The sequence below is a fragment of the Anguilla rostrata genome, chromosome 16, assembly GCF_018555375.3.
Source record: "Anguilla rostrata isolate EN2019 chromosome 16, ASM1855537v3, whole genome shotgun sequence".
NCBI classification, from domain to species: domain Eukaryota; kingdom Metazoa; phylum Chordata; class Actinopteri; order Anguilliformes; family Anguillidae; genus Anguilla; species Anguilla rostrata.
The window spans coordinates 34,481,289-34,494,434 of record NC_057948.1 but is presented as its reverse complement, the minus strand read 5'-3'; the positions used below and the strand labels follow the sequence as shown (position 1 = coordinate 34,494,434).

Sequence of the window (13,146 nt, the reverse complement as noted above, 5' to 3'; positions counted from 1 at the left end):
TGGGGGCGTCCTACAGTAAAGAATTCCTTTGTTTATTTCCCACGCCCGTGGATCGCATTTTGTGAAAAAATAAGTTCAGTCAGGAGATCCCACGAATTTGGTTTAACCACTGGCAGCCAGTCACCATCAAAGGGGACTTATTGAGCATAGTGTGAGACATCACTTTATATGCAGAAAATCTTCATGGGTTGATGTGGTATTAAAATAAATAAATGTTTTAAATATTTTAATAAATAAACGTTTTTCTTAAATAGTCTAAATGTTTTAGGAACCTTCACTGTGGACATTTGAAATAAGGCAAGAGTACGTATAACTGCACACAGCACTGAAGTATAGTACTGATATATTATTATTGTATGTTATGTCTTCACCGTATATTATGTACTTACATATTATCATTGGGAAAAGATCTATAGATAACACTGATTGTGAATGAAGACACTTACGTGTGAATGTATTCCTGAAACACCACCCCCATAATGACCTGCAACCTGACCGTTTTGACAATTGTTCATCATGAATTGAAATTCAACACAAACGAACCCACCATCACCTAAGAAAGCCAACAGAAATGGATGACTTCAGCCATTTGTGTGTTCGAGAACTTTAACAAACTGGACCACCAGGACAGCGGGGGTGGGGGGGGGGGGGGTGAGAGATGGAGAAGCTGTGACTACCACCCAAAAAAGGGGAGATTTTTAGTACCATTAAGCCCCAAATTTTGGCCACCTCAGCTAAATTTGGCCGCAGTCTGTTTGCCCCCAGGACAGCGTTCACACCTGCTGCCCCCGTCACATGTGGGGGAGCCCCCCACCCCAACCCCAACCCCGACCCCCACCCCCGGGTAGCTTCCCTGTGTGGGTGTTCCTCACACACCCACAGAGGGGGTGCTTAGCAACAAGGTAGGATCAAAGACTGGTGCTTACAAAAATAATATTGGGTCAGGGTGATCACAGCACAGATCCAATGGGGGGCGGGGGGTGGGAGGCGGGGCACTGCTACTGTTACCTGCTGCTGTTGGAGTGGTGGGGGGTCTAGACTGCAATGTCACTGGTAAAGATATCATTGATGTGCTTGAAAAACACACTTTCCAGGGCTTTACCATCTGACATATTCAAAACAGTCCTTTCAGACTCTGATATTTTCTGATCAATTTATCTATTTATCTATCTATCTATCTATCTACCTCTTTATCTGTCTATCCAACCATCCAACTATCTATCTATCTATCTGTCTATCTACTGTATCACCTATATCTGTGGCCTCTACAGGGTAAGAAGGTTCGTCACATGTGCCCTTGCAAACCTCCTGCTCGTTAAATTTGAAACTGGCTCTTTGGAAATATCACAAACATTTAAATGCAGATGAGGTCATCCCAAAGCCTGTGGGCCCAGGAGCGAATGACTCCGTGGAGCTGGAGCCAATCAGCACAGCTTGTAAATTACAGTGCGACCGATTAAAAACATTCAGCCCCGCAACTTCCCCCGCTGTTACGAAGTGAAATATAATATCACAGTCATGGTTTCTGTATTCTAGCTCCTAAGTCTGCACACTGCACTGTGTACACCGTGTTCACTGCATAGACTGTGCAGCTGTGTGTGTTGGTGGCAGCCCCGCCCCACTGTGTTTTTGTTTGCCTTTCTAAGTCGTTGTTTTAACGTCTTCTTATACTGCGCTTTGTCTGTCTTTTCTAAAGTCTCCATTTTAATGTAACGTTCTGCGCCGGTGACAGTGTGAATTTCCTCTTTTAGGGGATTGTGAAAGTATATCGTCATCATCGTCATCGTCGTCACCATGGCTATGGGCGGAGGTTCCGTTTGCTCTTCGACGCAGTTCCATTTGGGTTCACCAAAAGTGGACCGCTGGAGGCGGAGTCAGAGACCACACACAGGAAGACCCTCTCCTGATGGTGTGTGGTATCGGTGTGTGTGTGTTTGTGTGTGTGTGTGTGTGTGTGTGTGAGACGCAGTGAAATTTAACACTCATCAGGACGTGTCCCGTTTATTTTCCCTGCGAACGTCGAACACAAAAACCACGTAACGCGCTCAGGATTCTGTCAACGTTTGTCTTTAGCTTTGACCGAACGTGCTGTTTTAAAAGTTATTATAAGTGCTATTTTAAATGTTATTATAAGTGTTATTTTAAATGCAAGTGGTTGGGTGGGTTTTTTTGTGTTTTTTTTTTTTTTTTTGCTTTTGTTTTTTCTTTGAAAATACAATTTGGCAATCACCAAAATAAACTTACCAAACTGCACTTCATACTCACTGAACATTTGCAATTCTAGCCAAGGAGTCTGTGTTAAATATGGTAAAGATGATGTTGTATACGTTTGAATGTTTATGCACTAACATTAAATATCTTAGCACCAAGGTACAATGTAAGGATTAGGAAATATAGCAATGAATGTGGACAATTTTTGCATTTTTAATTAATGAGACTACATAAACACACATTCCCTTAGAAGGCATGGCTGATGTTAACTGTTAATTAATGGAACAGACAGATCATCTCCAACCCACTTCAAAGCACTTCTGTCCCACAGACAGTGGCGTTGTTTTAAGATAACACCGCCCCAATCCACAGAGCACAGGCAGCCAATCGCAGAGCACGCACAGTCATCCACAGAGCACGCGCAGTCAATCGCAGAGCACGCACAGTCATCCACAGAGCACAGGCAGCCAATCGCAGAGCACGCACAGTCATCCACAGAGCACAAGCAGTCTCCCGGTCCTCCATAAGTCACAGTCTTCTCAGTCCCCAGAAACCAACTCTGCATTTAATGTCCAATAGGGTAGTCAACAAGGTGTCAAGGAGACTGTACGTCTTGCACTTGGTCTCTCTCTCTCTCTGTCCGTCTCTCTCTGTCTCTTTCTCTCTCTCTCCCTCTCTCTCTCTCTCCCTCTCTTGGGACTGTACTTTCCCCCCTCCAGGGAATCACTGCACTTCGATCCCTGAACTCTGTACTCATGTTTGCATTGTAAGACACTCCAGATAAGAGCATCTGCTAAATGGCAGTAAAGTAAAGTAATTACTGAAGGATCGTCCATCCCTCTAAATCCGCCCCCCCCCCCGGCTCTCTCGCTCAGTACGAGCCGGTGTCCACGGCTAAATGGCAGTAAAGTAAAGTAATGGTAAATGGACTGCATTTATATAGCGCTTTCATCCAAAGCGCTTTACAATTGATGCCTCTCATTCACCAGAGCAGTTAGGGGTTAGGTGTCTTGCTCAGGGACACTTCGACACGCCCAGGGCGGGGATCGAACCGGCAACCCTCCGACTGCCAGACAACCGCTCTTACCTCCTGAGCTATGTCGCCCCTATAATTATTGAAGGGTCATCCACCCCTCTGTCCCGTCCCCCCTCCCTCAGTAGGAGCCGATGTCCATGGCACGTCGCGGCCACACACGGTGGCTCTACGGGACCTCATGCGTTTGAGCACTGCCTGTGCGCTAAGGGATCAGAGGCGGTTCGTTGTGTGAGTCTGTGTGGGCCTGCAGGGGACCCGTGTGCCTGTGTTTGGATTGTCCTGAGGGTTCTTCTTTAAAGAGGGGCGTGGCCTCTACGGGACACAGCCGGCAGAGGTTATCTGCCCGTTTGATCCTTTTTGGCCGGGACCCTAGGTACCCCAGTGGGGTGCTATTTGGGGGGGGTGGGGGGGTTGGCAGCACCCCTGCCAAGCCGAGAGATGTCCCGACCCCTCTGAAAACAAAAACTGACCCAGGAGAAACAGATGCCCCCCACAGCATCTTCTGGCTTCACTCCTCGACCTCATAGAATTACACTGGCCTTTCAAAACGCTAGGTGCTTCGATTCTACCCCCAACACCACCACCACCACACCAAGACCCCCCTCCAACAGCCTCTCAATGCTCCACAGTGAAACAAGTAGACCGGGACGCTGCGGTTGTACCCCTTGGGTCGATATGTTGTAGCAGGTCTGGGTAAGGGCTGAAACAGTATCCACACAGCAAAGCCTGCCGCACACTCTCACACCTCACCCCTTCCAGAACGAACCTCATCTTCCTGCCATGTCTGTACAGGGGCCAGAGAGACCATGTTCCTCCTCGAAGGGGAAAGTTCATACTCCACACAGTGTGCCAAAACTGGCCCAGATTTGAAAGGGGAATTCCATCTGATGACAAACCATCTAAAAAGCCGTTAGACACCAATAACACACAATCACCACTCGGCCAGAGAGGACAAAATGCAAAGCTGTGGTTTTCCTGTTCCACACTTAGAATGTGAAAATGTTCTAACACCAGCCCTTTCTGGATCATTATTTCTGGACTACCTGAGCATACCTGCAGTGATGTCACATGATTAGAAATGAGCCTGAACTCTGCTGACTTGCACACATGAGACAGAGTATGAGAGCAGTTCAGAGACTCAGAGTAGCACTGTAATCCACAGGCCTAGGATGGGGGGGCGGGGCGGGGCTTGCCTTTCACACATACAGGTGTGAGGGGTGATGAGGGGGAGTCCACTTTAAACGATACGATATTTCAAAGTCAGCTCTGACAGACATTGTGCTGCGTTTCTTGTGCAGACATCGTGCTAACGTACACATACGTGTTTATTGTGCAGACATCATGCCAAAGTACATAAGTGCAATGCGATAAAAAATGATAGCGGGCGGAAGTTTCAGTCACGTAAAGAAAAAAAGCAAAGATCTGGCTCATCTGAAGCACAGTCTGACAGGACACACCGGGGTCATGTGACTTGTACCGTCCAATTTCTGCTAGGATAATGTATGGCCACATATTCATTATGCGGCCTCCTGCACTCTTTCCTCAGAATCTGAGATTTTAGTTTTGGGTTACAAGAATGCTTTACTTTTTAAGACCGTAAGAATACACAATGACTAGTACAGGCCATTCAGCTCATCTAGAACATAGGAACACATAATGAGGAGAACAGGCCATTCAGCCCATCTAGAACATGAGAACATAATAAAAACTGACATGTATCCATATGAACTGACGGAGTCATCAGAGGAACTCAGTCTCCATCACAGGAACTCAGTCTCCATCACAGGAACTCAGTCTCCATCACAGGAACTCTGTCTCAATCACAGGAACTCTGTCTCAATCACAGGAACTCTGTCTCCATCACAGGAACTCAGTCTCCATCACAGGAGCTAACGAGACCCTTATACCAAGATCCTGGAGAGCCGTTATAAGATCAGAATTTCATTTTTATCCTTTCCTTATCCCTACAATACACAGCTAACATGCCAGACGAATTTAGACCGCCTGCTAAGTTCACGTCTCATCGCCCGTCCAGCTAAATTTTCCCAGCATGCTCTTCACACGTTATGAAAACAGAGAAATATGCGCGGCATCTCAGGGTATTCAGCGCAACTGTCGTTAACCAATCGCTGGGCTGAGTTCCCTGGCATGCGTGCCAATGGGCCTGAGGGCTTGTGACCGCAGACAGGGATTGGGAATCACGGCCGGTATTCCGGGTCTGCCGCCCTAACCCTGAGCATTAGCGCCCGGCTAAAAACTACGGAATTCTCTCTGGAGCTACGGATCAACCGCGGTAAAAAAATAGCCGCCCTCCAGGGTCTCTAATGATTTACAAAAGCGGAGGGATTCTTATGTATTGTTGTTTAATTTCAGAACAGGGAGTCTTATCGGCTTGGGGGGGTGGGGGGGTTGGGGGGTGATGCAAGGAGGTTTTATAGGTTAGAGGCTGAGTTTGGGTCCAGAAAAGACAGAATGCTAGAGCCTCACCTCATAGGACAGACTCTGATCTTTACGAGCTCCCCCCCCCCCCCCATTTTTCTAAAAAGAACGTAGAGAACTGGCGTAGCTGGTATTACAGCTATTTCATAAACAGGAAATAATGCAATTCTACATTCCTTTTATTTTTTTTAACTCATTCTTTAACTTATTAACAGTCTACACAAAGGTATGAGACGCCAGGATGAGAACTTTCAATACGTTTTACAAAATGACAGCAAAAAAATGTGCATGCACGTCATGCGATTCATCAAATGACGAAACAACAAAACTGGAGTCTGACAGACGGACTGCTGCACTGCAGTCGCATGGAGTTGTGGAGGTGTGGGAGGGTACGGGGTGGGGGAGGGGCAGGTGCGACCTGTGACAGCTGGTCCATCGACCTCGGCTTTGTGAACCAATTAGAATGGAGAAAAACCTATTAGAGAGAGGGAAAGGGTAGCCCATGGCCAGACGAGTAAGGAGCAGGCTGCGGCTTAGGGGACAGCCGCACTGTGAGGGGACTGCATTCAGAGGAGCACTGCGATTTCAGCAATGCAATCCCATTAGAGAGAGACTAACAGGGCTGCGTGCATGGGGCTTCCAACCCAGAGTGTCAGGGGCAGGGCCAGGAGCAAGGGGCGGGGCTAAGGAAACAGGAGCTAACCAGAGCGGAGCTCCTGGGACAGATGGAAACACTGTATCAGAGAACAGCAGTAGCTGCTAGTGTGACTGACAGAACCACTGGCCAATCAGATCAGAGGAGGCAGCCACTTGACACCCCAGTTTTCAAGAGGGGAACCTCCCCCTTCTTACAGAAAACAAGGCAAGAACAGAATCCCCTAGGCAACTTGTGCCTAATTCATGAAGAACGTTGTTTAATGAACGTTGACAAGTAACTTTGTGTACTGTTACTGCATTAAAAACAAATAATGCATATATTATTTAATCAGAGCTGACATTGAAATCTAAGTGGACTCCCTCTCGTCACACCTCATAGCCGTATGTATGAAAGACAAGCTCTGCCCCCATGCCAGGCTCATTTCAGGCTCATGTGCAGTCTTGTGACATCAGAGGCAAGCATGCTCAGATTCACCCGAAGCATTAGCATCAGAATGTAAAGCTGCATCTGAGCAAAGCAACCATATTCTCAATACATTACACTAAATTTATGAAATTTTTTAAATAATAATATGATGTATACAGCTGGATATATTATTTAAATCAGCCCAGGTTAAGTTACTTGCCAAATGGGCACAACAGCAGTGCCCCACCTGAGAATCGAACCTGCAACCTCTGAATTATGAGGCCTGTTCGCCATATTGCTGTGCCTCTAACTGCCATGCCTGATTCCTAGAGTGTGATTTCTACTCCAGTAGAAGCAGCACAGTGTGGGCAGGTGTCTGTACATCCTCAGGCTGGGGGAGTCCTGTGTTTGGGGGGGGGGGGGCATGGGTGGTGTTCATCGACCCCTGACCTCTGTCCGAGCCTGACCTGGGTATTCTCCCTTCCTTCCCCCAATAAAGTCTGGCTCTCCAAGGGGGACTCCAACCCAGCCCTGCCTGTCTGTCACGTACACGCACACAGAAGCCTCACCTGTCAGTCTCATAATCTGACTGCTGCATGCGTCAGACCAGGCTGCCACTCCGGCTGTTTACATGCACTTTAATATATTTACATGTTAACAGGAAGTAATTAATAATCACAAATACGGCACGGGAACTGGACTTTTAACCAAGAGGTTGCCAGTTCAATTCCCAGACGGGGCACTGCCGTTTTACCCTTGAGCTATAGGGGCCTATCCCACATTTCTTCAGTAAATATCCAACTGTACTAAGGGACCATATGTAAAGAATACAAACAGTATGATTTGCTTTGGATTTCACTGTCTGTTAAATGCCTAAAATGTAATAATGTAAAAAACATTACATGTAAATATCTTGGGAAAAAAACCTTATTCCCAGAACCATAAATCATTTGAGCCTGCATCACAGCTATGGGTGCCCGCTATATAAAAGAAGCTGGATACTCCTCTAGCTAAATGGAGGTATGTAATAAATAATCCTTATACTGTATTTTATGAAAGACTACTTCAGTAATAAAAAGTCAGCTTCCCAAAGCGCAGATCTGGATTTCACACAGCACACACATCCTCTCCTCCCCTCCCAGCACACAGATCTGTTGGTGCAGACAACTGAACAAACAGAGCTGTCTGTGGCATCAATCAATAGGCCTGTCTCTACAATGAGGTCAATTATATGTACAGATTAAAATAATAATTCTATTTCAATGCATTCGGTCGACAAATTCACTGAGTGAAAAGAAAAAAAGTAAATGAGTTGATTTAAAATAGCAAGTTTAAATTAAACACTCTGCATTGTAAGATTTTGTGTGATGTACACAATGATTTAAATACCTCTGGGCTAAAAATTTAGTAGCCTATTAAGAGCAGCAATAACTTTTTCTTATTTTATTTTATTCGCATTAAGTTATTTAATCGGTAGTCCGTAATTAATGTTTCGTTGATGGCGGATTGAAGTAGAACATGTAGAACAACGTCTTTACTGGAAATTTAAAATTGAATATAAAAAAGGCGTAGGCTACCATGCACGTGTTCTACAGTGATTCTTTAATTCAAGTTGTTCGTGGAGCAGGATACGCACTGATCAATCTTTACAGCAGGTGCAGAACGCGTGCTCGCACGTGCATCCCTTCTGGCGTTCTGACACACCCCTGTCTCGCGCGACACACTTTCCACACTTTCTATTTTCACTACTCGGCTGTGTCTTCCGTTCATAAGCCTCGCCATCGCAGTTCACGAGAGAGAAAAAAAGCCACACCGGATGAAGCCCACATGAACTGGAAGCGATTTAATTCTGACTGTTTCTAAATATCCTTCGTTGTCTAAAGTTTTTATTTTTGTTCACAACACTGCGCGTATTTTCTTCCCCTCCCTTTTTTTTTTTTTTGCTTAAACTCGAGAAATAGCACGCCATGTAATAAAATGTAAACTTTTCTTTGTAGCTTCGCAGACATTAACATCGGACACTGTCACGCGCAGCGTTCTCGCAATCGTCCCGACGATTTGTTGCAAGCATGTCGGAACCGAGAGGCAAAAGGCTGAAAACAAGTTTCCCCGTCTGCAAGACGCACAGGGCAGCAACCGGGAGCCGCGCGAAGCAGAATCTCCCGGCTGTGGTCGAGGAGAGCGTGTGCGGTGTGACGACCTTCCTCTTGGAGGCTGCTTACCGTCTCGAAGCGCTGGTAAGGGCGAGCAGAAATGAATGTGAAATCGTACAAGGACTTACGTGGAAATGTGTAGGCTATGCGCCGACTTTAATTTTGCCCATCGTTCGACAAAATGCACTATATATTGAAAAATGCGCCAAATAAAAAAAATCTAGTGAGCGAATGTAATTTGTATATGTATATATATGTATATCCAACTAATCAGACCATCAGACCACAATATGTTACCATAGAACATATTAATTCCTATGCAAGCAATTTTAAAGAGGGAAATAGTCAACCAGCATTCCTTTTACTGCATTCACTTTTGAAGCAATCATTTCAGATACTAAAGAGACATTCATATGAGGTCCTAAGCCTGTGTGTTTCACTAAGTGTTTTTACAAAATCGTTTGACTCACGACTGGTAAATTATGTAAAAATATATGGCTCAGTGGCAGCTTCTCCTCACATTTCCATAGGAAACGGAGCTTAAGAGACTGTTTTAACCGAAACATTTGAATCCAGACCCCACAGAAATAATTTTAATGAAATTAGACCCACAGTTTGAGAAACGCAGTTCCCTTCAGGCACATTTCACAATGTGTGCGTTTCCTCTTTCAGTTTAACAGTCCGTAGTTCCCAATAAGAGAGTTATTTTTGGTGGTCGGGGGTCTGTGAACAGGGACCTGTCGTGGGGTATTTATCCACATGCACTGTAGCATTGATTGAACACACACAGCTGAAGGTCACCAGTCCAGAGAGCTTTACTGCCAGGCTACAGTATGTGTATGTTTCAGCTCATTCTTCCTGGAGGGTGTGGGGGAGCAGTGCCGGTGGGCGGTAGGCTGGTGGGCAGTAGGCCGGTGGGCGGTAGGCCGGTGGGCGGTAGGCCGGTGGGCGGTAGGCCGGTGGGCGGTAGGCCGGTGGGGGGTAGGCCGGTGAGCGGTAGGCCGGTGGGGGGTAGGCCGGTGGGCAGTAGGCCGGTGGGCAGTAAGCCGGTGGGCGGCGAGCGGTAGGCCGGTGAGCAGTAGGCCGGTGGGCGGTAGGCCGGTGGGCAGTGGGCCAGTGGGGGGTAGGCCGGTGAGCAGTAGGCCGGTGGGGGGTAGGCCGGTGAGCAGTAGGCCGGTGGGCAGTAAGCCGGTGGGCGGTAGGCCGGTGGGGGGTAGGCCGGTGGGCGGTAGGCCGGTGGGCAGTGAGTGGCTGCCTTGGCATGTAAACCCTGCGCAGGGTCCAGCTGTGGCATTGGTACGGGACGGCTCCCATTCCTCTTCCCGCAGGCTAAAGTATTCGAGCAGGACGACCACGCCTTGCCCCGCGTGGCGGCGTTTTTCAAGCGGGAGTCGGAGAGGGAGCAGGAGCGCGCGGAGGCCATGATGGAGTACCTGAACGAGCGCGGGGGGCAGTACTGCGGCAAGGACATCCAGGTAAGCCCTCCCACCACCCCACTGCTCGAGAACGCACAGCGCTGCTCGAGAACACGCACCGCTGCTCCAGAACACGCACTGCTGCTCGAGAACACGCAGCGCTGCTCGAGAACACGCAGCGCTGCTCGAGAACACGCAGCGCTGCTCGAGAACACGCAGCGCTGCTCGAGAACACGCAGCGCTGCTCGAGAACACGCAGCGCTGCTCGAGAACACGCAGCGCTGCTCGAGAACACGCACCGCTGCTCCAGAACACGCACCGCTGCTCCAGAACACGCACCGCTGCTCGAGAACATGTACCGCTGCTCGCTGGAGCCAGCTTCCCCGTTAGATCACCGTCCTGCTCAGTCTCGCAGTAGCCCCGCCCCCTCACACTCTGTGACTGATCCTCATTAATGTTCAGCACACAACACCTGAGATCACTCACCCCTGTAAGATCCATATGAAACTCCGATTTTTTTTTACACGAAAGTGTCTTGGTTTTTTCTTATTTCTAGTTCATTTACTAATAGTGTGTATTTCTTTGTCTGTGTGTGTGCATGTCTGTACATGTGTGCGGTATGCATGCTTGCCTGCCTACACGTGTATACGCGTACGTGTGTTTGTGTGTATATGCGTGTGTGTGTATACGCGTGCATGCGTGTGTGTGCGTGTGTATATTTGTGTGCATGCGTGTGTGTGTGTGTGCGTGTGTGTGTGTATGTTTGTGTGCATGCGTGTGTGTGTGTGTATGTATGTTTGTGTGCATGCGTGTGTGTGTGTGTGCATGTATGTTTGTGTGCATGCGTGTGTATGTTTGTGTGTGTGTATGTTTGTGTGCATGCGTGTGTGTGTGTGTGTTTGTGTGCATGCGTGCGTGTGTGTGTATGTTTGTGTGTGTGTGTGTTTGTGTGCATGCGTGTGTGTGTATGTTTGTGTGTATGCGTGCGTGTGTGTGTGTGTTTGTGTGCATGCGTGTGTGTATGTTTGTGTGTGTGCGTGTGTGTGTATGTTTGTGTGCATGCGTGTGTGTATGTTTGTGTGTGTGTGTGTGTGTGTATGTTTGTGTGTGTGTATGTTTGTGTGTGTATGCGTGTGTGTGTATGTTTGTGTGCATGTGTGTGTGTGTGTATGTTTGTGTGCATGTGTGTGTGTGTGCGTGTTTGTGTGCATGCGTGCGTCCCGTCCCTCCCCTTGCAGCGACCCGGGTGCGAGAGTGTGGGTGCGGTGCTGCAGGCCCTGGAGCTCATCCTGGCGCAGTGGAAGGAGGTCGAGGACGTGCTGGTGGAGCTGGTCCGGTGCGCCAAGGAACGTGGCGACGCCCACACCGCCAGCGTGGTCAAGAGCCGCTTCCTGGGCCCGCTGGTGCCCCGGGTCAAAACGCTGGGCGACCTGGTCACCAGCGCCCGAAAAGCCGGCTGTGCCCCCGACGGGACCGGGGGGTTCGGGGAGTACCTCTTCGACCAGCTGCAGGAGGAGCTGACCAGCGCCTGAACCCCCCCCTCCACCCCCACCTCTCTGAGCCATTCTCCGATTTTCTTACAACCTCCCCCGTCCCCGCCCTCCCCCCCCAACCTCCCATCGGAAGTAGCAGTCAGTAGCCATCATTCTCCACACTCAATTTCGGCTAAAGCCGGGTTCATTCTCTCCTCTAAACTGTACACGGTAAAATGTTTAGTGTGCTCATTGTTGAACTATTCACTGTTAGTCCACACTGGATAGAAAGTACTCTGTTAGTTTAAAATGTGCTCTCTTAGAGTTAAATTTAACATGGAGTAATTCCCAAATGACTGCTTCTCAGCAAAGGGTAACATTGAGAGAGATGAACGGCACAATTAAAATGCCGTAAACTGAATGACAGACATCACAAAATCCTCATGCTAATGCTAAAGACGTGTGACTGCTGGTATGGATTGCTGAAGGTGACCGCAGCTTTTGTTTTTTTTTAATAGAACAAGGAAGCTGTTGTACGTGAGGTGTTTTGTAAAGTGTACGATGTTATAAAGGCTAAAGGAGCATCTCTGACAGTCTCTCTTCGGATCCATTTGAGTGACACACAGCTTTCCTCGCCTGTGCCTCTCACTGTAGCATGTCCCCAACCTGCTTTCCCAGTTATTTTGTACTCTCATGCACTCTTCATTAAAATTTAAATCATATTAGAATGCACTTTGCAAACTCCCTATCTGTCAGCTAGACGACAGTGTGGGGAAACGTCTGGCTTTGGCACGGTACATTTATCTGTCTTCATGGTGGACATGCCCCCCCCTCCCCCTCCCCCCCCCCCCAAATTTCGTTCCAGAAATTTGATTGATTAATTTGAATGGCCAGTCAGCTTTAAGTAGATGTTGTTCGCCTGAGATGAAACGGCTTCTGGATTCTGATAGGATCTCAGGTCACGACTGGACACACTGATCGGATGGGCATTTGAATTACTAATTTTTCAGGACTTGTCAGCTGTTGGTGAGTTGTTTCCCAACGGTCAATCCTAGAACCACAAGTGGACCCCGCTGCTTTAACCTAACACAGAAATGTATTCTGTAATTCCCTTTATATTAGGTCTTTATCAGTCAATTTTTGTATTTGAGCATTTTGTCTTTGCACCTTTTCAAATAAAGTTTTCCAATACAAATCAAAATTATGAAGTTGTAATGTTTTTTCAAGTAGGCAAAAATGGATTAAGAATAATAAGTCCAAAAAGAACTTCAAAGTGTTCTAGGCACTCGTAGTAATCCAATGAGGAGAGCAGGAAAAGGGTCAAGTTAAAAAGCCTTTATTATAATGGCTAAATAAA

At 47.5% G+C, this 13,146-nt stretch overlaps 1 protein-coding gene across 1 annotated transcript; it reads left to right on the top strand.

Annotated features, from left to right (window-relative positions):
- The first annotated feature begins 8,404 nt into the window (after nucleotides 1-8,404).
- On the top strand, nucleotides 8,405-12,990 carry zgc:172145 (Ferritin light chain, oocyte isoform-like). The gene is made up of 3 exons (XM_064312716.1): nucleotides 8,405-8,986; nucleotides 10,231-10,377; nucleotides 11,556-12,990. The coding sequence occupies exons 1-3, from the start codon at nucleotides 8,819-8,821 to the stop codon at nucleotides 11,847-11,849; spliced, it is 609 nt and encodes a 202-aa protein (XP_064168786.1). The 5' UTR covers nucleotides 8,405-8,818; the 3' UTR covers nucleotides 11,850-12,990.
- Nucleotides 12,991-13,146: the final 156 nt, after the last annotated feature.